Here is a 25,713-nt window from a genome sequence, read left to right on the forward strand (position 1 = left end):
TGCTGAACTCAATGAATGGTGAATTTTGTTTGGACTATAGGAAGGGAACAACTATTTCAAATTCTAATTAAAAAAAATTGCAGGAAAAGTTTTATTTATTCAAAAGATTTTTTTTAATCTAGTCTTTCTTTGCAACACCAGAATCTCTTCACAAGGTTTCGAATGTGATATCTGAATCACCTCTACAATTCTATATATGATGGTGTGATAATCTGAAGGTTCCAGTTGCTCCCTACTAAAGCACACTGCTCTAGCCTTTCTGCCCTTATTTTTGGCAAATTGTGCTGCTTTAATCTACAGGTAGTCCTTGACTTACAACAGTTCATTTAGTGACTGTTCAAAGTTACAACGGCACTGAAAAAAGTGACTTACGACTGTTTTTCACATGACCATTGCAGCATCCCCATGGTCACATGATTAAAATTCAGACTCTTGGCAACTGACTCGTACTTATGATGGTTTCAGTGTCTTGAGGTCATTTGATCCCCTTTTGCGACCTCCTGACAAGCAAATTCAATGGGAAAGCCAGATTCACTTAACAACTGGGTTACTCATTTAACACCTTCAGTGATTCACTTAACAACTGTGGCCAGAAAAGTCGTAAAATGGGATAAAATTCACAGGACAGATGTTTCACTTAACACAAATTCTGGGCTCAATTGTGATCATAAGTCAAGGACTATCTGTATTTTGTTTTTGGACATAAAAATATAAAAATGACACTGTGTCCATCTCGAAGAATGGATCCCACAGAAAAAGTGCTGCTTCTGGCAGTTGCACCAGGGTTTCTTTTGGCAGAGCGCTCCACATATCCCAGCAGTGGCTATGCTCCTCCTAACTTGACAAAAAAATTGAAGAGAGTCTTTGAGTAAATTGCTGATAACTGATGCTCCAGTTCAGACCCCCAAACAACATTAGGTACTACGCATCAGGATTCTGCCAGTTTACAACCAGTATTGGAACGCTGTAATTCAGGGGGGTCAAACCCACGTCATGGAGGCATATCGGGACTTTTTCCCCCTTCAATAAACCAGGCATGGGCATGGCCAGCCCGTGACGCATCCAGCCCAGAGGTGGTATTCAGTTCTGACAGGTTCTGGAAAACTGATAGCGGAAGTGGGGAGAGAATGGGGATTTTGAAGTATCCTTCCCCTGCCGCACCCACAAAGCCAGCCCCCCCCCCCATGTGTGTGTGTATTGGGGGAAGGAAAGATTCTGGTTGGTCCAATGAGGAAGAAAAGGCACAAATTGCCCTTATGCTGAGTTCCACTTCTTGTAGCTTTAAAATTACATATTCCCCCTTTCACTGCTGTAACGTAAAATGAATCGTTTCTAATGGTGGATGGGATTGCACTGCCCTAAACAGACCCCGTGCACAACCTGGGGTCCTCCTGGAATCAGGCCTGCAATATTCTTTTTAGAATTTTGGCCTGCCACACTTTCTCTTATTTCATTATGCTGTTTCATTAGTATAGTTAATGGGAGGGGGGAATAGACAGGAGTAAGATTGTGGAATGTATTGTTATCATTCTTTTCTAGAAGCTAAGATCATCTTTTGTCTCCGCGCTTAGTACACCTGACCGGAAGCAGCTGGGTGTGGATGCCAGCATGGAAGAAGATTGGACCATGTGATGGATTGTGGGTGTGGGGACAAGATCATGAACTTTTAACTGAGTGGAATTCTGATGTCGTTTCCAGTATTGGGATTTCATAGCATAAAATACCAAGATGTCTGAGCTATTAAATTGGAACGTTAAGGATAGTTTTGCCTTAGACTCTGATTTAATTCTACATGATACTTGGAACGCTGACACCTGGATTCACAACTCCTGCTCAAGGAGCAGATGGCACTCATAGCTAGGAGGGCCTTTGTATAACATTTTATACAACAGTCCAGTTTAGTCCGTTCTTGGATCAAGGGGGCTTGCTCACAGTCATTCAGTGCCTTAGTGATCTCCCAGTTGGACTATTGCTACATATTCTACATGGGGCTGCCCTTGAAAACTATCCAGAAACTTTAGCTGGTGGAAAATACAGCAGTTATGTATGTTCCTGGTAGTACTCATGTTACACCTCTGCTGTGCAAGTTGCATTTGTTACCAGTTTGTTTTTGGATCCCATCCAAGGTGCCGGTATTGACCTAAATGACATGGGACCGGGATATTTGAGGGACAGTCTCTTCCTGATTTCTAACAGAGCAGACCTATTGTGGATTCCATCATCTAGGAAGCCACATTTGATGAGCCCTAGGCAATGAGCCTTTCTGCTGTGGCTCTTGTATTATGGAATCTACTCCGCCCCACCACACCCATGAGGTCAGCGCCATCACTCTGGAGCTGTTGCAGGTCCTTCAAGACCTAGTTGTGCCAGCAGGCCTGAAGACACCAGGGGGCAGGTGAAATGGTAAAAGAAAACTAGTTTTAGATTATGTACACAAGGTAATTTTATTTTCCTTTCTTATTTTCAAAATAAACTGGAATAAATGAGACTCAGGAAATAGAAATTAAGAAGCTTTTGTTTACAATGCTCCTTGCTAACAGATGACATGTTTAATATAGCTCAGCCACACAAAACAAGACTGCATAAAACTCCCAGCGTCATCACAATCTTGCAGACCAAGAATCAATACAAATGGAAGAGTAAGTAGACTTACTACCAGTACCTCCAGCACGAAGATCCTCCATTTTCATAAGTGGTAAGGCTTTTAATTTTCACTTAGATCCAGGAGTTGGAATTCACCACAATTCTTAATTACTGTAAAAGGCTCCTGCCTTCTGGTGGCAAAATGTACTTCAAAAATACTGCTCATTGTGACTCTTGTGTGCTTATTTCCAACATAATGGAGAAGTCATTTTTAACTATGAGGAAACGATTTGCATGGTCAAAATCCATCCAAACCCGAAGCTTTTATCTCACGTTTTGTAAATCTCACATGCTGCATGTAACAAAAATTTCGTTGCAAATTCAGAAGAAATTAAGAAGTGCAAATATTTTGTGCTTCCTCCTTATTGTGCATCCTTGCAATGGCCAGGCCTAACTTAACTGGATGTTCTGCAATTTGTCTCATATTCAACTCCAGGCCAATACAATTCTTTTTATTATTGATAGCTTTAATTTCATTATTTATTTATTTAGAAAGACAAGAGCCAAAGCTTCCCAGATTTTTTAACCTAACACTGCAGGTTATAATTATTGGAATAAAATGAAAGCCCAATTTTGCTGTTTAGTTTAAAGCCAGCTATAAATGCCCCAGAAAGTGTCGTCTTCCATTGTAAAAATATCATAGCTTTAGTACCAATCGATCAGACATACGGGGAAAAAATCTACTAGAATCATTTTAAAGCAACGCACATTTAAATCTGAGCAAAGGAAACACCATCTAAGCCAGGGCTGGACAACTATGGCCCCTTTATGAGCAGTGGACTTCAAATCCCAGAATTCCTCAGCCTAGCATGCTGGCTCAGGAATTCTGGGAGTTAAAGTCCACAAGTCATATAGGGGCTATAGTGTCCCATTCCTGATTTAAGTTAAAGTGCAAAGCTTCCTGTGGCCAATAGCAATAATGCATAAAGAACTAAAGCAGGCCTTTTTAAACCATGGGTTAGGGTTAGGGTTAGGGTAACCATGGGCAACACATGGATTGGCTTTGCAATTAATTCAAACATATCTTCACACCCATATATCAATTTCCCCTTTTAACCTCTACGCATATTTCATGATGTACACCACAACATGAATCCACTAGGGATGAAAACAGCTAGAGAGGACAATACTGCTGGACAATCTTGTCAGTTTCTTTAGCTCTATGCAATATGGATGGTACAAGAACTACCTGAATCTGGATATTTTTTAAAATATGTTAGCTGTGTTATTTCTTCCCACATACATACAACAGAAAGAAGTTTGAAAATGGCTCTTGAAAAGCGCAATTAGCAGCATCGCTAGTTCTGAAGAGTCTCTGAAATTCTAAAGGATGTTACATTAAAGCCAATCGGTCTTCAGCGCTATGATGGATCACGTAAGCCGCTGCTCAAAAGGCAGTTTTTCTGGTTGCAAAAGGAGATCTAAGCAGCTTGGTTACTTTAAGGGGTGTGTGTGTCTCCTAACTTGGCAACCTTAAGACTTGTGATGTTCTGCTCCTCTGCTGGCTGGGGAATTCTCGGAGTTGAAGTCCCCAAGTCTTAATGTTGCCAAGTTTGAAGACCTCTGCTTTAAGACATGAATAGCCCTCCATCTGCTTTTCCTCTCCTGTTCCCCAAGATTCCAATTTCCTTTGCGTCAGCAATTCTTAGCGCCTTGTTCCATTTCAGTGGGAATCGCTGCTCCGTTATTGCCCTGCAAAGAGGAGGACTCTTCTTCCTGAGAGCTGCTGTCTTGTGGAAGGTTGTTGCTTTCTTCCAGGTCATGAGGTTGCCTATGAGAAGCACGCTGTTGTTCTTCCTTAAGCTCAATATATGAGCGCGAGAAAGTGTGGAAAATGGAAGTGACCGGAAAAGCCATCAGGAGAATGCCACTCAAGATACTGCTTAGAGCCACCACCTGCCCTGGAATGCTGCGAGGCACCATGTCACCATAGCCGACGGTTGTCATGGATATCACAGCCCACCAATAACTGCTGGGAACACTGGTAAATTCATGCTTGGCACCCAATTCATTTTCTGCCAAGTAGACGAGGGGTGAAAACAGTGCCATAGCGACGCAAAGAAAAAGAAGTAGTAGTCCAAATTCCCGGGTGCAGCGGCGCACGGTGAGTCCCAGGGTCTGCAGCCCCAGAGAGTGCCTTGCCAGGCGCATGACATAGAGGATGCGAAGGGCTCGCAGGGTGCGCAGCACCAGCCCCACTCTCTCCAGGTACTTGTTTCCAACACCCACACCCCCAGGCTTGGTGCTGGTTTTGGGAGAAGCCATATCTACAATCAAAGAGATGTAGAAAGGCAAGATGGCCAAAATGTCTATAATGTTGAGCGGCGTCTTCAGAAAGGCACACTTGCTCTCCGCCTGGATAGAGCGCAAGAGGAACTCGAAAGAAAACCAAGCCACACAGACCGTTTCCAGCACAAAGATGTCATGGCACTTTTGGGAACATTCCCCCTGCAAAGAAGGCGGAAAATTAAGAGTTATTCAACAAGCCAGCCAAAAAAAAAAGTACTTTGAGATGCCAAAAATGCTCTTGTATTGTGTGCTTCTATGTTCTGTTACAGATTTAAAGCTGCAATATAAAGCTAAATTAAATGCATTTCTATGCATTGGCATTTTTGAGACCAACAGATTTATTATGGGATGGACCTGCCCAGACAATAGCCTCCTTATCACATGAACTGTTCATATTACTCATTTTCCAAATGAATTTCCAAAGATTTTGGTAAACTTCTTTAAAAATAATGATTATTTTGACTTCATTTTTATAAATGCCTAACTCATTTAGAGCAGTTTTTTTTAACATTGACAACTTTGAGATATATGGACTTAAACTCCCTCCAGCCAGCATGAATAATAGGTTTAAACTAGTTCTTTTCTCCAAAAGGCCAGATCCCAAATTCACACTAAATCTGGGACTTGATTCTGGCATCATCACCACCACCACCACCACCACAGGTACCATGTCCAAGAATTTTATAAAATACATCAAGAAATTGCAGCTTCCTGCAATAACACCAGTGGAACTGCAAAAACCTGTGCTACTCAGAATATCGTATATTTTAAGAAGATACTTGGTTGACACCTAGGATGCTGGCAGCAACCCATATCAACCATTAATGCCAGTCAATGGTATTTATGATACATTTTTAAATGTTTAGTTGACTGTGTTTCATGTTTAATGAATAAAAGTGGTGATAATAATACTAATGTAGTAGCTACTCTACACTAATCAATTATACTGGAGAAGCTTCTAAAAAGCTTGTTCTATAAAACAATTGCCCCTAAATTAAAACTAATAACTGCCATTAAAAAAAATCCAAAATGTAAGAGAACTGTTTGAATAAAGTTGTTATTTAAAGATTGCAAATAAACTCACGAGCCCAAAACCTACAGTTCACCGTTACCGTTTTCTTTATTTTGAATGTTAATCATCTCCAGCAAGAAGAGAGAACAAATAAAGGCTATTGGAATAAACATGAATTATTTTTCCTTAAAAATTCTATGTACTTGATGAGAAGAGCACAGGGTTTAAAGGTGGAACAAGGTTTGCCTTCCACATTTCCATTTCTATTTTTGCTATAAGAACCACGCAAATTGTACCACTGGAAACCAGCCTTTTTGCTGCTGTATTTTGACAACGTGATTTCTGGGTGCAAGGCAGAGGTGGGTTCCTACTGGTTCGGCCAAGTAGGTAGTAGCTCAGCTGGGCACGCACCTGAGCCAGTTTTATATTGTTTTTTGCTTCTGAGCATGCACGCATAGCGCACATCAAGCGTGCGTAGCTTGCATCACACATGTGCCTGAAGCGGGTCCCTGAGCGAACCAGCAGTAACAGAAGCCGGAACCCACCCCTTAGGGCATAGATATCATATGGGGTAGTAAAAGTGCTTTTGCCAAAAGGCAACTGGACTTTCTTTTCCTTTTTCAAAACATTTCACTCCTCATTCAAGACGTTTGGAAAAACTACCATCCACCATGACCTGCATAAGGAGTCTCCTAACCTGGCAACTTTTAAGACTTGTGGTATTCCAGAATTAAGTGTGGAGACCCTCTCCCCAACCTGCATCATTGAGAATCTCCACAGACATATTGGTAGTGGAACTCAACTACTAAACTGAATTATATACAGTTGATGTCTGTTTTCTAGTAATGCATCTTCATTTTCTCTGAAGATAAAAGAGTGTTGCCTTGATGAATTTCTAAAATCCATCATTATTTGGAGGGAGGGGAAGGAAGAAAGGATTTAGACATTTCCTACAAGTCAAGGAACTGCTGAATGGCTGTAATGATATATGGGAAGGACCTTGGGAGACAGGAGGAAGAGCCACAACTTATACAATGGTTTGATAAAATTTGAGACTTAAGGAGGACAGAGGGCAAAAGTATCTCAGAAGGGATCTAGTTTTGGGGAGTGTAAAAGTGAAGGGTGTGTGTGCAGGGGTGGGATTCAGCCGGTTCGGAACGGTTCAGGCAAACCGGATGTTAATTTTAATCTGGTTCACTGAACTGGTAGTTATAAGGGCCGTCTGACCCCGCCCACCTCACTCCTTCCAGGAGGCTCCACATGACCCATTTTGGATACCAGCTAAGTGCAGGGTCTGAGCGGAGGCTCTGGAGGGCGAAAAATGGACATACCGGAAGTTTGGGGGAGGCCGTTTTCACCGTCCCGGAGGCTCGACAAAAGCTTCCAGAGCACGGGGAGGGCAAAAATGCCCCCCCCCCATCACGGTGCAGGAAGCCAACTAGACCACGCCCATCCAGCAACCTGAAAGAGAACCAGTTGTTAAAAAATTTTAATCCCCCCTCGGGAGGCGGGGAGAGGGGTGCCTTTCAGAGTTGCAAGATTCTGTTAATGCAACCTTACAATAAAGATAGAAATAGTATCTTCTTGTCTGGAATACCTTGAAGGCCGTAATAGTATTCTATTCTCTTCACTACCAGTTCGGTGGCAGGAGTGCGCACATGCACAGAAGGTCCGTGATGACATCAGGGTGGGTGAGCGGAGCCTTGCACTGCCACTACTACCGGTTTGCCCGAACCGGTGCATACCGGCAGCATAATACCATGCTGGAATATTATTAAGAGTTGTTACGGAAAGGAATTATTTTAAATGATTTAAATGATTTGCAAAGATAATTTGGCAGAGAACTAAGTGGCTCATTCATGCATATTATATATAAAATAGGCTGATCATAAAGAACTAGTTCTAGGTGTGGAATGACTATTTTAAACAAAGAAGCCTCAAGTAGAAAACTGCAATATGCAGTTAAATGGAATAATAATACAAGAATGGCAAAGAAAAAGAATAACTATGTGAATGTATATCTATAATTGTATGTAAGAGAATAAATGACAGTAAAAATATAAAGCATAATATAGGTAAATAATATTTGGTCGTAAGTAGCTAAGTATAAATAAATATAGAATTGTACATAAAAATGGATAACGAATAAGGAGATTATGAATGCAAGATAGAAATGTATAGTAGGGAAAATACTAACTGCAAAGAAACCGATTCGGAACTGCAGTATGATATACGATGGAACTTATTGTTCCTATATTATTTTTAAGTTATGTGTTTGTTTCTGTTGATGTGCTTATGTGTATAAAATAAAAATTTATTAAAAAAAACCTGCAACATGGAAAAAGCACATGTAATTCAGGGAGAAAACACGCAGCTGACATAATACCTCTTTTTAAAATTCACCCACTTTCAATTACTTTTGGAAGGAGAACCGAGAATTACTTCCTCATTTCATTGTTTATATATTTTATAATTTTATAGCTGGCACAACTAAATTTTGCATTGGAACAAAGATCCATTTAGCCTTGCATTTGGTTTTCAAATAGGATTAGCTATACAAGCAAGATGCTAGTAGTCTTCCTTCACTAATTCCCTTTCGCATTTAGTTCTTACAGGTTATAGCCACCAACGAACTTATTCTTCATAAATTGCTTCAACTGACAAAACTAACAACAACTATGTGACTAATAATTATGATTCCAATGGTAGTGAATTACATTAATTATACATTGTGCGAAGTACTTTATCTCCATCTAGTAGTACATTTTATTGCTTGCTCCTAAAATTTTAGAAAAGGATTAAAATATTCAGTGCCAGGCATAATTATATAATTTCTATAGTAAAATCTCTTCCTAGCCATCATTCTTTTCTCCTATAAAGGCTTTTATTCTGGAACTAAAAACCAGTAACTAACAAAATTATCAAAATATAATAAACGGGGAATCCTGGGAGTTAGACACAGAGTAAGAAATCCAAAATCTCTTACCAGGATTTACAGGACAGTGCTGTATTGTTTTCCTGAAACAAACCTAACTTCTTTTTGGGGTGAGGGCACTTTAATGAAATAGAAGGTAAAAGAGTGAATTTCCCCCCTCTCTTTTGGCTTCTTGCTACTGCAAAGATTTTGGTATAAACATGCTCTAGCAACATATTTTTTCCTGACATGTCTCCATTAAGTAATATTCACAGTACACCAGGCCATGAGTGAAACAAGTTATAGTTTCCCTAACTGAATCCATATTATTATTGAATATCAATCATTAAAGGAACCAACACTAAAGAAGGATGCTATAAGTGTAGAACCCGTGACGACATGTTGTTGTCACGTAACATATCGCAAGTTTTTTTCCCCTTTGCGAAGCTGGGGGTGGGCGTGGCCAGTGCGTGACACATCTGGGCTGCAGGCTGCAAGTTTGACACTTCTGGATTAAAACCTGCTAAAATAGCAATGAAAGTGCTAGAAAAGACATTCAGATATTGCAAAGTGTCTGTATTTACAAAGATCAGGCTCATACAGGGAATGATTTTCCCATGACACTTTAAAGAAGTGAAAGTTGGGCTTTAAAGAAGGAGTCTCTTGATGCTTTTGAACTTTGATGTTGGAGAAGACTCTTGCAAGTTGTTTGGGCAGCTGGTTGTGATTGTTTTTAGCTTTGTTTAAAGAAACTTTATTCAGTCTGGGTTATGACAGAATGCAGTGTAAGTAATAATGGTGTAGGAAGAAGGTTAAAGGTAACCGTTCCCCCGGACATGCGTGCTAGTCATTTCCGGCTCTAGGGGCGGTGCTCATCTCGATTTCTAAGCTGAAGATCCAGCGCTGTCCAAAGACGTCTCCTTGGTCATGTGGTCGGCATGACTAAATGCCAAAGGCTCATGGAGCACTGTTACCTTCCCACCAAGGTGGTCCCTATTTTTCTACTTGCATTTTTTATGTGCTTTCGAACTGCTAGGTTGGCAGAAACTGGGACAAGTAACGGGAGCTCACTTCGTTATGCGGCGCTAGGGATTCGAACCACTGAACTGCCGACCTTCTGATCGACAAGCTCAGCATCTTAGCCACTGAGCCACCCCATCCCAGGAAGAAGGTTAACAGTTGACAAAACCCTGTAGGCTTCTTCCATTCCTGCTAGAACACACTGATTCAAGCACCTTAAAAGCAGATTATCTAGGCCAGTTCCCAAGCATCACACCTGGCACAGGAGTCATTCCTGCACACATCATCCTGAGTCTGGATTACTGCAATGTGCTTGACATGAGGCTGTTCTTGAAGACCACCCAACAGATTCAATTAGTTCACAATGCAACTGCCAGCTCACTGCTTGGCAGTGGCTGTTATTAATATATAATTATACCCTGCACTGGCTTCCAATTAACTTCTGAGTGCAATTTAAGATGCTGGTGATTATCTCTAAAGTTGAAAATAACTCTGTAGTGAAACCTTCAGTACTTTCTTCAATCAGAATCAAGCTCACCAGCTCATTTATCTTGAGAGAGAAAAACTGTGGGTAGTCTTTCAATTCCACAAGCTTTGGAGGCTTGTAGGTACTGTTTTCCTTATACTATTCATTAGGCCATGCTTCAACTGAGGTACCCTCGCAGTTTTACTCTTCCAGGAACAATTGAAAATAGAACATCAACATGACTGATGATGATGGTGTTGGTGATGATGATGAAGAATATCATCTAGTGGATGAGTTAGGGATCCAGGTTGTCCAGAAGATTATCTTTTGTCCCTCCCCCCACTTCATAGTCAAAAATTAAAAATCACTACACAGATTATCTAAGTAACAGTTCTTTAGCCAGGTAACCATCCTGAACACAGAGCACAAGCCTATCTGATCTCTTTCTGGGATCCACTCCTTTTAACCCTTCTACCTGAACTCTGGGTTGTCTGTGTGCATCTGTTCCCCCAAGTGACTGAAGATGTATTTACACAAGGAAGTAGTTATGCTGCTACCACTTGTGCGAAAATGCCCCCCCCCTACCCCTGTCTTACTTTAGTATCTGAAAAGTGCAGAACATAAATTAGGCTTTTCTAAAAATGGCTCCAGACTCTCCTTTTAAAAGGGGATTATGTCCACTTGGCTTCTGAATGTGTGATAGTAGAACACACACAAACTCACTGAGGACTGCGGGTGACATGACAGCAGTGTTCCAATATCTCAGGGGCTGCCAAAAAGAAGAAGGAGAGCAACCTATTCTCCAAAGGATCTGAAGGCAGAACAAGGAGCAATGGATGGAAACTAATCAAGGAGAGAATAAACCTAGAACTAAGAAAAAATTTCCTGACAGTGAGAACAATTTGGCTCCAGAAGTTGTAAATGTTCCAACACTGGAGGTTTTAGAGAAGAGATTGGACAAGCATTTGTCTGAAATGGTATAGGGTTCTCTGCCTGGGCAGGATGTTAGCCTAGAAGACCTCCAAGGTCCCTTTCAACTCTGTTGTTATTATTCAATAGTAATATTCAATAACAAGTATTGTAACATAACATAACTAGTAATTTTATAGTGTGGTGTGGTATGGTTTAATAACTTTTATGAAGGACTTTTATTTTTCAAAAATACAATTAAGAGGGTACTTGGGAAATAAGGGGAACTGAGTTCTTGCTTCCTAGATTTATCTGCATCTAACAACTATTCAACAGCAAACAAACATAGGAAGACATAGAGGAACAAAGGCATTAACCCAAGCTGAGCAAAGTAGCACTGCAAAGAAATAAAACATCCCTGATGTTTCTGCCTGTACTTTCCCTGGCAGCTTTATCCCACTGGTTCCAGTTCTTCCAGGGTTTTGGGGCAGAAGGCCCGAGTCACAAGGCCAGCCAAGACATCTGCTCTCATTCCCTGTTATTTTGAGGATTGCAGCCAGAAAGGCAACTTCTTTGGAACGATCTCCCCGTGGAGATTCGTACCCTCACCACCGTCCAGACCTTCCGCACAGCCCTCAAGACCTGGCTATCCCGTCAGGCCTGGGGATAAAGATCGTAATCCGTCCCCACCCGAATGATGAATGTTGTGTACTATTTTTACTTATGTATTGTTTTATGTCTTACTGTCTTGTACTCCCCTCCCTATATATTGTAAGCCGCCCTGAGTCCCCTCAGGGAAAAGGGCGGCCTATAAATAATAAAACCATAAAACCATAAACTTCTAACTCTACCTCTGGAAGAGGCCAGTGGTTTTCTAAAACTATGTGGTATCTAGAGTTGCTAGCCAGCCAGCACCATATACCATTCCTTGTCAACAAATGCTAAAATATCAGACCCTGGCAATGCCATGATTTTAAAATCAATTTTATATTCCATTCTGAAGACTCTGTAATCAATTCTTCAATTTCTATTCCCCCCCCCATTACATTTACTGATAGACACTTTTCTGAAGTGTGATAAAAGCGGCAAAATGGCAACATTTTTCCGCTCTTATCACGTCCGCAGATAACTGCCCAGCCGCCCTGTTTAGGGTGACCCGCTCCTTATTTAACCAAGGAGCTGGGAAAGACCCCTTGCAGGGTAGGGCTGAAGAATTTGTTCAGTATCTGCAGGATAAAATCGCTCAGATCCGGACAGGCTTGGACTCTGACTGGGTAGATTCGGGCGAGTCGATGGGGATGAATCTTGTGGAGACCATCTGGGATGAGTTTGATCCTGTGACCCCTGAGGGCATGGACAGGATTATGGGGAGACTCAATGCTGCCACTTGTGTGCTGAACCCGTGTCCCTCTTGGTTAGTCTCGGCTTCCCAGGAGGTGACACGAGACTGGCTCCAGGCGATTACCAATGCTTTGTTGAGAGAGGGGTTCTTTCCCACTGCCTTGAAGGAGGCAGTGGTGAGGCCTCTCCTTAAGAAGCCTTCCCTGGACCCAGCTTCTTTAGCCAACTATCGTCTGGTCTCCAACCTTCGCTTTGTAGCGAAAGTTGTTCAGAGTGCTGTAGCACATCAGCTTCCCCAGTCCCTGGATGAAGCTGTCTACCTGGATCCGTTTCAGTCGGGTTTCAGGCCTGGATACAGCACGGACACGGCATTGGTCGCGTTGGTCGGTGATATCTGGCGGCACTGGGACAGGGGCTGCTCCTCTGTCCTGGTCCTATTAGACCTCTCAGCGGCTTTCAATACCATTGACCATGGTATTCTACTGCGACGACTCGGGGGGTTGGGAGTGGGGGGCACTGTTTTATGGTGGTTCTCCTCCTACCTGTCGGATCGGTCGCAGTTTGTGTTGACTGGAGGGCAGGGATCGACCCCGAGGTGCGTCACTTGTGGGGTGCTCCAGGGGTCGGTTCTCTCACCCCTCCTATTCAACATATATATGAAACCACTGGGTGAGATCATCTGTGGTTTTGGGGTATGGTATCATCAATATGCTGATGATACCCAACTTTTCATCTCTACCCCAAACCACCCAAATGATGCCCTTGATGTGATGTCCCGATGCCTGGAGGCTGTGCGGATCTGGATGGGGAGGAACAGGCTCAAGCTCAACCCCTCCAAGACTGAGTGGCTGTGGTTTCCGTCATCCCGATTTGTGCATCTTGTTCCATCTTTGACACCAGACGGCCATGACCGGGGGGGGGGGGGGGCTTTTACCAGGTTCGCCTGGTACGTCAGTTGCGCCCCTTCCTGGATCAGGATGCTCTGTGCACAGTCACTCATGCCCTCGTCCTTTCTTGCCTGGACTACTGTAACACTCTCTACATGGGGCTGCCCTTGAAGAGCACCCGGAGGCTTCAACTGGTCCAGAATGCGGCTTATCATGAGGGCACCTAGGTGCTCCCATGTTACACCCCTTTTAGGTGGCCTGCACTGGTTGCCGGTTGTCTTCCGGGTGCGATTCAAGGTACTAATTATGACCTTTAAAGTGCTCCATGGCTTAGGCCCCGGGTACCTGCGAGACCACCTACTGCCACCGGTAGCCTCCCACCGTCCAGTGCGATCCCACAGAGTTGGCCTCCTCAGGGTGCCATTGGCCAGACAGTGTCGGCTAGCGACCCCCAGGGGGAGAGCCTTCTCTGTGGGAGCGCCTTCCGTCTGGAATGAGCTGCCTCCGGAGCTTCGTATAATCTCCGACCTCCTTCCGACGCGCCCTAAAATGTTGGCTTTTCCAGCAAGCCAGCCTGGCCTGAACAAAACAAAACAAATTTTTGATCATTGTTAATTTTAATTCGAATTTTTTAAAAAAATGTTATTGTCAATTCTAATTGGGTTTGTTTGGGATATTCTATTTAATTTTTTTTAACTTTTGTATTATGTGTTTCTTTTAATGTTGTATGCCGCCCTGAGTCCTGGAGAGAAGGGTGGCATATAAATCTAATAAACCTAAACCTGAAGCAATTCTGAGGTGGGATTTCATATTACCATGAACATGCAAAGAATATATCTGACCCAATAAAATAAGGTGAAAAATGGCTTGTGATGGTATGGTCATATTAGTAAAAGCTTGAGGAACAGCCAACATTTCTGTTCTGAGAGGCTGAAGGACAAATGTAAATAAGCTGAAGAAAGAACGTATTAATGTGAGGGGAAAACCATTATTATTATAATTTTAAAAACCCAGTTCCAAAATGTACTCTTGTAAACCACTTCTGCACAATCTTAACCAAAGCAATAGATTGTAATCCCATTTCTTAGAAGTGTCCAGGATATTTCATGCTACTCATTTGCTAACCCAAGAGGAATGGGGGGGTTTCCTGATGGATGTCTGGTCATGTTTCCTGCCATTGAACAAGGAGTTTGACATTTCTCTTGGATACCGTCTGTTTCAAATGAGTCATCTGGCTCATGAAAAACCCGCTCCAAGAAACTAACTAAGCAGCAACGAATCATTTTGATTGAAAATATGCAATTAATCCTAGTGTTGGCTTTGGAGTGTATCTCTGTGCCAGGACATTTCCCACCCCATACACACTGTTTTAGTCCAAGTCCTACATTTAAAGGACAAAAATTTGTAACAGCTTTCTCAAAAATCCTTAGGAAATAGCCACCTGCCTAAAATATTAGGTAAATATCTGTTTGAATAGTTTTAGTTTACATTAGTTCTTGATTCCTGAGGTCTCTTAAGAGCTTTCTCCAATGATTTGACAGAGTTTATGACTTTGAGAATGAGACCTTACAGTACAAGATCAAGTCACGATTAAAAGCACTCCTGTACTCTTCCCTTCAGTGGTGGGTTTCAAAAAATTTTGGAACCTCTTCTGTAGGTGTGGCCTGCTTTCCGGGTCCACTGGTGGAACCTCTTCTAACCGGTTCAGTAGATTTGACGAACCGGTTCTACCGAACTGGTGGGAACTGGTAGGAACCCACCTCTGCTTCCCTTGTATATTGAATAGCAATATTTCAATCTTTAGGAGAATTATTTTATACAAGCTCATACAATGATAAGTAGCATATTTAGCATAAATGATCAAATATTTCTAAAAGCAACATCTCTCCTTCCTGCCGATACCTAGTTGAAGAAATGAAGGCAAATTTCCAGTCTCAAATGGTTATCTAGCATCATTCTCATGGACTGACACAGGTTAATGTATTTATAAAACACTCATGAGCAAATAATACTCTAAAATAGATTGAAAATAGGCAGTTGGTATTTTAGAAAATAAAAATTCTCAAACTAGTACTTTTACCTTTTCTTGTTAAGTGCTATATTTTAAATTCATGCTGCTTCTTTTTGGTCCTACTGTCCGGCGCAGGAAATCTGGAGCCAGAGTTAGGTCAAAATGAGTACCAAGTTTATTTCAGTTTACCTCTAAATAAGAATCTGAACTACTAACAGTCAAGGCAAACAGTCGAGAGATTAGAATCAATGGAATTCAAGGAGGACTGGACATAGGTAGGTCTCTTGTGGATGTGAAGGGATCCAAATTGACGACGTGCTTGACCCCTTCTATGGACTCAGCCTACACCTCTCCACCAATCAAATTTCTCCAAGCTGTAATCTCCTCTCCTCCAAGAAGGAAGAGAATCTCCAAGAAGAATTTAAAAAGTTGAAGACAAACTAAGATGTTGCCCATAGATAATTCTTTACTTGCTCCTGTCAGGCCTGCAGCTGGTTCCTTTTGGGATTTTTGGTCTGCCACACTAATATTCTATTCTACTATGCTGTTTCATTAATGGGGAATTGGGAGGGGGAATAGTAAGGAGTAGGATGTGATGTTGTCAAAATAAAATTCCTTTCTAGAATCCAAGGTCATCCTTTGTCTCTATACCTCTGCACCTGACCGGAACTGGATGGGTGTAACTGCCAGCATGGCAGTGGAAGATTGGACCATGAGATGGGCTTGTGGGTATGGGGGCAGGATCTTGAACCTTCAAATGGGTGGGGAAAACCGGGAAACGTTCAGATTCGAGTTTTCCCAGATGTGCCAACGTGACTCTCTTAATAAATTGGAACTTTGAGCAATACTTTGCCTTGGACTCTGATTTAATTTTGGATGTTATTTGGAACCCTGACAGCTGCTTGTGAAGGAACAAGCATAGAAGTACATATAAATGGCACATATATTTATACATATCATTCAAGGATGAGAGGAACTAACACCTTTAGCAAAGTAGGTTTGCTAATGGGAGAAGAAGAATCTGGATGAGATGGGAGAAAAGAGCACTATCATTTGCTTTCAGTCTTAAAATGTGCAGTCTGCCTTACCCAATTTCTTGTTTTCAGTGTCATCGCTGGATAATGTTGACTATGATGAAACTCTCTACAATTTGTTGGGGCAAGCCGACTTCTAAATGTTTATTATCAAATTACTAGATACAACTATCAGCTTAAATTGTCCTAGACTGCACCAATATAGCAGTCAGTCTAGCAGCAAATATTGAAAATGTAATACTCTGAGGATTAGTTTACTTGTGATGGAAAGTGTTAAAATATAACCATCTGAGAGATGCAAAACTATGTTAATTCATTGTTCATTGTCACTAGAAGTCACTCCAGTAGCATATTTAGCATTAGGCAATGAAGTACTGTACATCATGTGTGAGATTAAGTTAGACATACTATGGTAACTTATACATACTACTATGTTAATGTACTATGGGGGACCATTTTGGTGAATAATGGAAGAACCGAGGAAAAAGTAGAGTAGATCAAGACCAGACTGAAAAGCTGAAAGCAGATGAAAACAAATACTGTAGTAGTGAGTTGCAATACCGGCACATAAGGCCAGCAGACATAAAAAATGGGTTCTGGAAAAATATGGATCAATTTAGGACATGCAAAGGAATCCAATCATAGACAAAAAGAACTGGAGCATCTCCCAAGTACAGATTAATGAATTGGTAAACTATTATAAGATAAATGAGGGAATATAAAAAAAGAACTCAGAATATTGTGAGAAAGACAGCAGTAAAACATGACAAGATGGCAAATAACAATAAATTGCTCCAGATAGTCTGAACGATCAGTGAGGATAGAAAGTGACATTGTCCAAAAGAGGGAACAGCAATCAAATAGGTTTAGGTTTAGGTTTATTAGATTTATATGCCGCCCTTCTCCCAAGGACTCAGAGCGGTCTACAACATTAAAAGAAACACATAATACAAAAGCTAAAAAAATTAAATAGAATATCCCAAACCCAATTAAAATTGACAATGACATTTTTTTAAAAAATTCGAATTAAAATTAACAGTGATCAATAATTTATTTTGTTTTGTTCAGGCCAGGCTGGCTTGCTGGAAAAGCCAACTTTTTAGGGCGCGTGGGAAGGACCGGAGGTCGGGGATTATACGAAGCTCCGGGGGGGGGGGGGCAGCTCATTCCAGAGGGAAGGTGCTCCCACAGAGAAGGCTCGAAATCATATAAAAGTGGCAAATAAAATAAACAACAAACATTTGGTAATTGATAACAATATAACTAAAACCAAATAAACAACAGTAAAACTTTTCAACTCCCTTTTTTCTAAAGGTGAATTGTTTAATACAAAAATAAAGTGAATTAAAACCATAATATTTCAAAAGCTACACATTTGACAAGCTTTCAAGGCTGTTAACTTGTTATCTTGACAATTCTGAGTGAGGATGCCAAAGTTAGATGACAAAAAAAACTCACTTTTCAAATGTTTTTAAAATATATTTTTTTAAGTTTTCTTTCCTACACTACAGGTCATCTGCCTAAACCAGTAAATATATTTAATTGAATATTCACTATGTAGAGCAGTCTTTGGAAGAGTCCAAAAAGCTAGCTGTAATTATTATAATAATCTATACTTGGGAAGCAGGCAGGTGATTACAGGCTGCTTGCAAGCATTTTAATGGTTCTTTTTATTTGATACCTAGTATCTTAATATTGGATTGCTCCCACTGATCTGCAAAGCCAAAATAGATTTGCTCCTCTTTCATAGTTATACTAGACTAGAAATAGACACTACAATTCAAGGCTCTTTATGACGGTTTGCTTTACTTTTCCATTGGCATATTAATAAGCGTCCTATCATTTCTTTGTTGAATTTTAACTATCTCCACCATTTGGTTGCTACCACTAATTATATTAGTGTGTTATTTTAGGGAGATCGCATTTTGACAATGGCTTATTATCAGCCATGTAAGACTAACAGTTTTATCCTGAAAGTATATTTTTGTAGTTTTCTTGACAGCAGTGGCTGTCTAAAAATTATTATACCACATTCTCTGAAGCTTTGATTATAAGTGCATTTCTTTTTAGCTATCCTCAAACCATATCTTGGACTGAAAGCATAATTCCTGTGCTCTGTTTTAATGACGTTGGGTTGCTTATTTTACTTCTAGTCCCATCTCCACCATCTCACATGGAATAAAAATTAAAATTGAAGTAATCATTGCAAGAAGCAGAAAAAGAATGACATCACGAGAGCATCAAAATCTTCTCCTAAACAACCTGCATTAAATGGCATTTAACTTATTCAGAACATGCCCGTGCTCTAAAACTGTTGTTGGAATAGGAAGGGGAATTTAGTGTCCCATTTTGGTGCTCTGAACTGAAGAGACTGCCAGTGAAAAATAATAAGAAAGCCTGCAGAGTTGAGGAAGTGCAGTCTCCCAAATAGCAGGAAAATATTTGTTAATCATCAGGTACAGGTTGTGTAATTTAATCACTCTGACAAAACCTTCTCTCCCCCCCCCAACATTCTTCAAACTAATCAAGAAAGTGGTATCAAGTTACTATTTTTCAGCCTTGCCCACAACAAATGGAAAAATTCCTTTTTCTAAATTACCTAAGAATAAAGTGTTAATACCACTTTATAATGCCTTGGTAAGGCAACACTTGGAATACTGCATCCAGTTTTGGTTGCCATGATGTAAAAAATATGTTGAAATGCTAGAAAGAGCGCAGAGAAGAGCAACAAAGATGACTGGAGGCTAAAACATATAAAGAATGGTTGCTGGACTGTGTATGTCTAGTTTAATGAAAAGGAGGACTAGAGGAGACATGATAGCATTTTTCCAATATCTCAGGGGCTGCCACAAAGAAAAGGGAGTCATGTTATTGTCCAAAGCACCTGAGAGCAGGCCCAGAAGCAATGGGTGGAAACTAATCAAGGAGAGAAGCAACTTAGAACTAAGAGAAATTTCCTGTCTAAGCCAGGGATTGGACTAGAAGACCTCCAAGGTCCCTTCCAACTCTCTTATTCTATTCTATTCTAAAGTGTTTCTTGAGGGTGGAGGTTCATTCTCCGAAGTTGTGGGTTGGTTTCCGAGCATTTTGTTGCCACACTAGGTAATGTCTTCAGTGGACTTTAGGGAATTCCCTAAATTTCGCTGAAGATGTCTCCGAGCCTGGTAATGAAATGTTTGAAAACCAACCCACAAGCTTGGAGAACAAACCTCCACTCTCATCTTACACCTGAGCTATAGATATTCGCTACTATCACAAAGTGTTTCAACAATGGTGCAAAGCAGGAAGGCCCTCTAGCTCAGGGGTCTCCAATCTTGGCAACTTTAAGACTTGTGGACTTCAACTCCCAAAGCTGGCTGAGGATCTCTGGGAGTTGAAGTCCTCAAGTCCTAAAGTTGCCAAGGTTGGAGACCCTGGTCTAGCTCACAGACCCAGCCTTTTCAGGAAAGCTTTGTTGAGCTAATGAACTAACTGAATGCCTTTCGATCCATGTGTCTGAGATCAACATTATTTTTTTCACTTACTTTTTCCACATTTGAGAAAAAAATCTTGTGACCAAATCTATGCGTTTAATCAAAGCTCTACCTATCTATCTATCCATCCATCATCTATCATTAAGTCACAACAGTAAGCATCAAAACACTTCTGTGGGTGTAGAATAAACAAACTCTTACAAAGATCTTAGCCACTGATTTATGAGAGTTTATATTAAGTCATATAATAATTTATAACCGTGCAATGTTTTTATAAAAATCTGCTCCTTTAGATCACTTGAGTCAAAAAAGTGTTATTCATTACTTTGGCTTGTTTGAAGACAACAAATTTAATTAGTATTTTTCACTAAATTTTGACTCCTCCCTTGCTCTGTGCTACATCCTGCTGAAACACCCTTTTTTCTTCTTGGAACAGTTCTCATTTTTCTCGGAACAGATTCTGCCTGTTCGATGAAGAACTATTTTCCTTATTATTAAAAAAAATATTATTTATCATTTTATCATAAAAAAATAAAATACAAAACAGCAAAACAAACAAACAAAATGTAACAAAAGCATACATTCAACCCTAATATCAACAAAAAAGAAAAAGGGTGCAAAAAAAGAAAAGTAATCAATTAAATGTAATATTGCTCAATATTAAATGTTAATATTGTATATTAAATGTATATTAAATACATACTACATGGGGCTACCCTTGAAAAGTGTTCGGAGACTGCAACTAGTCCAGAATGCAGCCGCGCGAGCAATACTGGGTGTACCTAGGTACACCCACGTTACACCTATCCTCCGTGAGCTGCACTGGCTACCTATTGGTCTCCGGACGCAATTCAAGGTGTTGGTTATTACCTTTAAAGCCCTACATGGCTTAGGGCCAGCATATCTGCGAGACCGTCTACTGCCACATTCCTCCCAATGGCCGGAGAGATCCCACAGGGTGGGCCTCCTTCAGATGCCGTCAGCCAGACAATGTCGGCTGGCGGCTCCCCGGAGGAGAGCCTTCTCTGTGGCTGCCTCGACCCTTTGGAATGAGCTACCCCAAGAAATCCGGACCTTACCCACTCTCATGGCCTTCAGAAAAGCTGTTAAAACCTGGCTATTCCAGCAGGCCTGGGGCTGTTGACCTCATTGTTGAGGTCCAGCCCCGATCAAAATGAATGTATGTGTGCTGATTTTAACCTGTTTTTATTTTCTTTTACTATTTCTTTTTTTTCCCTTTGTTGTAAGCCGCCCAGAGTCCTTCGGGATTGGGCGGCCTATAAATCGTATAAATAAATAAATAAATAAATACACACACACAGCCACACACACACGTGTGTGTGTGTGTGTGTGTGTGTGTGTAAAAGCAGTCAACAGGTTGAAGTAAACATTGCACTAATCTTCAAATCCCCTGTTAACCATCTCTTCTAATATTTAGCGCGTAGAAAAACCACAGTTTCAGTCTCTTATCTAGCTGCCTAGTCCATTATCTCTAATCAAAGTGGTGATGAAGATCTATTTTCATGTGACAGACACCTTTCTCTATAGCGACCTTGTTGGAAAAATGGTGCCTACAGGTAGTCCTCGATATTCAACAGTTCGTTTAGTGGCCATTCAGTTATAATAGCACTGGAAAAATGACTTATAACCATTTTTCACACTTATGGCCACTTCAGTATCCCCAAGGTAATGTGATTTACAATTGGATGCTAGACTACTGGTTTATCTTTATGACGGTTCCAGTGGCCCAGGGTCATGTGATCAACTTTTGCAACCTTCTGACCGGCAAAGTCAATGGGGAAACCTGATTCACTTAGCAAACGTATTTCTAATTTAACAATGGTAGTGATTCACTTAGCTGTTGCCAGAAAAGTCATAAAATGGGGTAAAACTCACTTAACGAATTTCTCACTTAGCAATATAAAGTTTGGGCTCAATTTTGGTCATAAGTCAAGGATTACTGTATTCTATTTTGTATTTCTGTTTATCTATTTATCTAGAAACAAAAATACATTGTTAAATGTTTTATAGCACAGGAGTCAAATTCGCCATGTCATGTTGCTGTCATGTGACATTTTGCAACCTTTTCCCCGTTTGCAGAGCTGGGCTGTACATGGCCTGCGCATGACGCATCCAGACCGCAGACTGCCAGTTTGACATCCCTGTTGTACAGTTATTAAAACTGAATTTTCAGAGTGTGACAGATCTTTCACTTCTAATTATCAAGAATGGATGAAATTGGTGTGTTATGAACTATAAACAACATATAGTGATATAATATTAACAGTCTGAAATAAATGCTATATATAGAAAATGCCATTGACCTTAAAAAAAAACCATTAGACAAGATAGAGGTATACTGTTAAGGTCTCAAGAATTACTATAGGAAACTTGTACTTACAGTATTCTTAACTATTAAGATACAGATCTTAAAACATTTTGAAAAAGGACCTAATGTTGCAGGATAACTACCAGTAATAAGAATGATTACGCATTACGCACAGTATTATAAAATCTAAAATATTTAAACAGAATTTAAAGTAAGATTTTTGTAGACGTATTCAAACCTCTTTTAGAATTTGGTGAGGTTCACTAATATTTTAATGTTGATTTTGCTCTTTCCATTTATGTCCTCAAAACTCTTTACTGTAACTCTAAGTTTATCATCAATAACACTAGTATTCATTGAGCTCAAGCAAAAGGAATTATATAAATTTAATTATTAAATAATCAATAATTTTCATAAAAAGAAAAGAAAAATGATTACAAAATTTTCTACCCAAGGGAGAAATCTGTATGGAACTATAAAGCAAATTGCAGGTTTCTGTTTACATATGAACGGTGAGTTTCAAAACTAGCTTAGAGACAAGTTCTTGATAATAAAAAGGATTATGTCACACTAATTACTTTTTTATACTGATCAGATGAAACTATAGACAGTCAAAATTAATCTTGCTCAGTTTGCAATTCACAAATACTTCCTTTGAATTTGCTGTGGTTTAGGGCCCTCATCATCCCAGTTAATTTATCTCCCTTCACAGCAGAAGCCAAGAAATCCTCTTTCTGTCTATTGTAACTTCTTCGGTCAGAAAGAAAATCTAGCCTTAATTTAGCTAAAGTTTTTGATACAAGAAAACAAAAAGAATTGGGACAATGTCCAAAATGCAATTATTGAGATATCTGTCTTAACTAATTCAGAAAGTTAATATATAGGATCCAATCTGACTCGGTTATTGAGACCAGAGGTTTTGTCCTCTGAGTTTCAGACTCAGGCTGGAGCCCATCTTCAGGGAACTTGGCACACCCTGCTAGAGAGATGTTCCCTGCAGAGGACTACCAGCACAAGTCCAAAAGCTCAGAAGACAAAACCTGTGGTCATGGTGACCTACCTAAATTGGATCCTGCAACATCATTCTGGGACATGTATATTCACCTTCCTTTGTGAGTTAATATATAAGACCGTATTAATTAAATGCAGAAAAGCAATTATAATTATGCTAATCACAATCACGACATCTGCTTGGGATAAAATTTGTGTTACTGCCATATGCATATATGCATATACAAGAGCAAGTGAATAAACAAATATTGACATAGACGTCTCTGGCAATGTTTACAATTGGGGGACATCATTTTTATAGGGTGCACTTACCCGATCTTCTTCTTCTCTGAGGTCTGGCATGGTGCTAATGCAGAGGCTAACCGCAGTGATGACAACAAAAGAAACCGATATACAAGCAAAGATCTTTCCCGGGATCCCTGAATGAGGATTTTCCACCATGTCCCTGAGCTTTCTCATGCACAAATGCAAGCGGCTGCTATCCTTGTAGGCACATTGGGGTGCTTCGTTAGCTACTACTTCTTCTTCTTCTTCTTCTTCAAACAATGCCGCCTCCGCTATCTCTTCTTCTTTCTGTCGTCGTCTTCTTCTACAGCACCACTCCAAATGTTTCTCTTCTATCCCCCAGTAAACCAGTTCATCTTGGAAAGAGAGCACGCACATTTCCCTGAGGAGCCTTAACTTCCCAGCGGTCAAAAAAGTCATGATGGTCCTGAAGGCACAAGGATTGCGGTCAAAAAAGAATTCATTGCAGTTGACATCATAATCATCACATATATCCATTATTTCGTCATAGTTGTTGCATGATTTTAACTTTCCAAGCCTGGTCAAGGGACAATTCTCTAACGTGGTCCATGGAATTTTGTATTTTATGCCACCTACATTGATTATCACATTCCTGGTACGATCCTCCCTACAGGCAAAACAATACAAGTCTTCCCCAGGACTGAGAAGTTTCGCTTTTTTGTAGAAGACGCCTTTCTTTGTCTGCACATCACAAAGAGTTTCCAAGTTGTTGTAAGAATATGCAGTAAATTCGGGTTCTGCATTCCCAGGCAGCAATGCCATTTCCTGATACATTTGTTACATTCATGAAGGGGCCGAAGCAGTTGAAGAAATGAGAGTATTGACTAATGAGGATAGAAAAGGTGAATACATTAGTGTCAGAAACTGCATTTTAATAAAGGCAAAACAAATTTTTTCTGATGCTCTGATCTACATTAGGATTGAATTTTTCTCAAGAAACCTTGCTGGTTTCCCTCGACATTCCTACAGCATACAGAAAACAACTAGGAAAACAGTTTTCACATTTTGGAATCCAACAAATATAATTAACTATATGTAAACATATCTATAGCTATAAATCTTCAATAAATTTTGACGTGAGAATCTTCAACATATGTCACACAAGTTAAAATTTCAAAATAGGAAACGCAACTTTAAAAAAGAGGGTAGGCATTCAAGATGTAGAGAGTTGTTCATTTGTCCCCGTAAACTTTGCTTTGTCTCCTTGCAACATCAACCACATGCCCTACAGTTCTCTACACAGGCAACCTAAGGAAGAAGGGAATCAGATGAATGGATCACATGTGAACACTTCCATGGGCCTGAATTCCCACATATTTTCTATATTATAAATTTCCATAAATATCTTCTGGATCTTTCATTCTATAATCGCCATGAAAGGTGGGGGGGACCTTGCAACTCTTCACAAGAAACAGGGTGACCTTGCAACTCTTTACAAGAAACAGGGGGTCCACAGGTATCCTAATATATCAGGGTAAAATGTCTTTGTCTTTTAAGGTATTTCTTTTCAAAATGAAACAAACATTCCTTAAGTCTGGGCAGACAGAATGTAGAATTTTATTTCTGAAATTTGATCACATTTTAAAGCATTTCTTTATTAAGAGGAAACTATATGACCATGACTTTCAATCCTGCCTTCGGCACAAAGCCAGCTGAGTGCATTGGGCTGGTCACTTTCTCTCAGCCCTAGGAAGGAGTAAATGGCAAATCATTTCTAAAAAACATTGTCAAGAAAGTTGCACTGACTTGTCCAGGCAATTTCCAAAAATTGGACATGACTGAATAGAAAAAAAAGAAATCTTATTAGGACAAAATAGGAAAGCAGTTTTTTGTTATAGCTTTTTAACCCATAAATTAACCAATTTAATTTTCAATTGTAATTATCTTTAGAATCATAAAGCCTTGAATATATCATGATAAATTTGTAGTTCTAACTAGGATTTTTAAAGCTAAATAGCCAAACTATTGATAGTATATAAAAGATATTCATATCAATACGTCCTGTGGTATAATCAGCTCATTGCTTGATTAAATTTCAGTAGCAGTTATTCTGAGTAAAGAATTGGTC

General features: G+C 40.2%; 1 protein-coding gene across 1 annotated transcript; it reads right to left on the minus strand.

The window, feature by feature from the left end:
* Positions 1-4,278: 4,278 nt before the first annotated feature.
* On the minus strand, positions 4,279-24,419 carry KCNG2 (potassium voltage-gated channel modifier subfamily G member 2). The gene is made up of 2 exons (XM_032222226.1): positions 23,652-24,419; positions 4,279-5,091 (listed from the first exon to the last, which is right to left on the minus strand). The coding sequence occupies exons 1-2, from the start codon at positions 24,417-24,419 to the stop codon at positions 4,279-4,281; spliced, it is 1,581 nt and encodes a 526-aa protein (XP_032078117.1).
* Between the last annotated feature and the right edge of the window lie 1,294 nt (positions 24,420-25,713).

The sequence above is a fragment of the Thamnophis elegans genome, chromosome 8 (genome assembly GCF_009769535.1).
Source record: "Thamnophis elegans isolate rThaEle1 chromosome 8, rThaEle1.pri, whole genome shotgun sequence".
Lineage (NCBI taxonomy): Eukaryota > Metazoa > Chordata > Lepidosauria > Squamata > Colubridae > Thamnophis > Thamnophis elegans.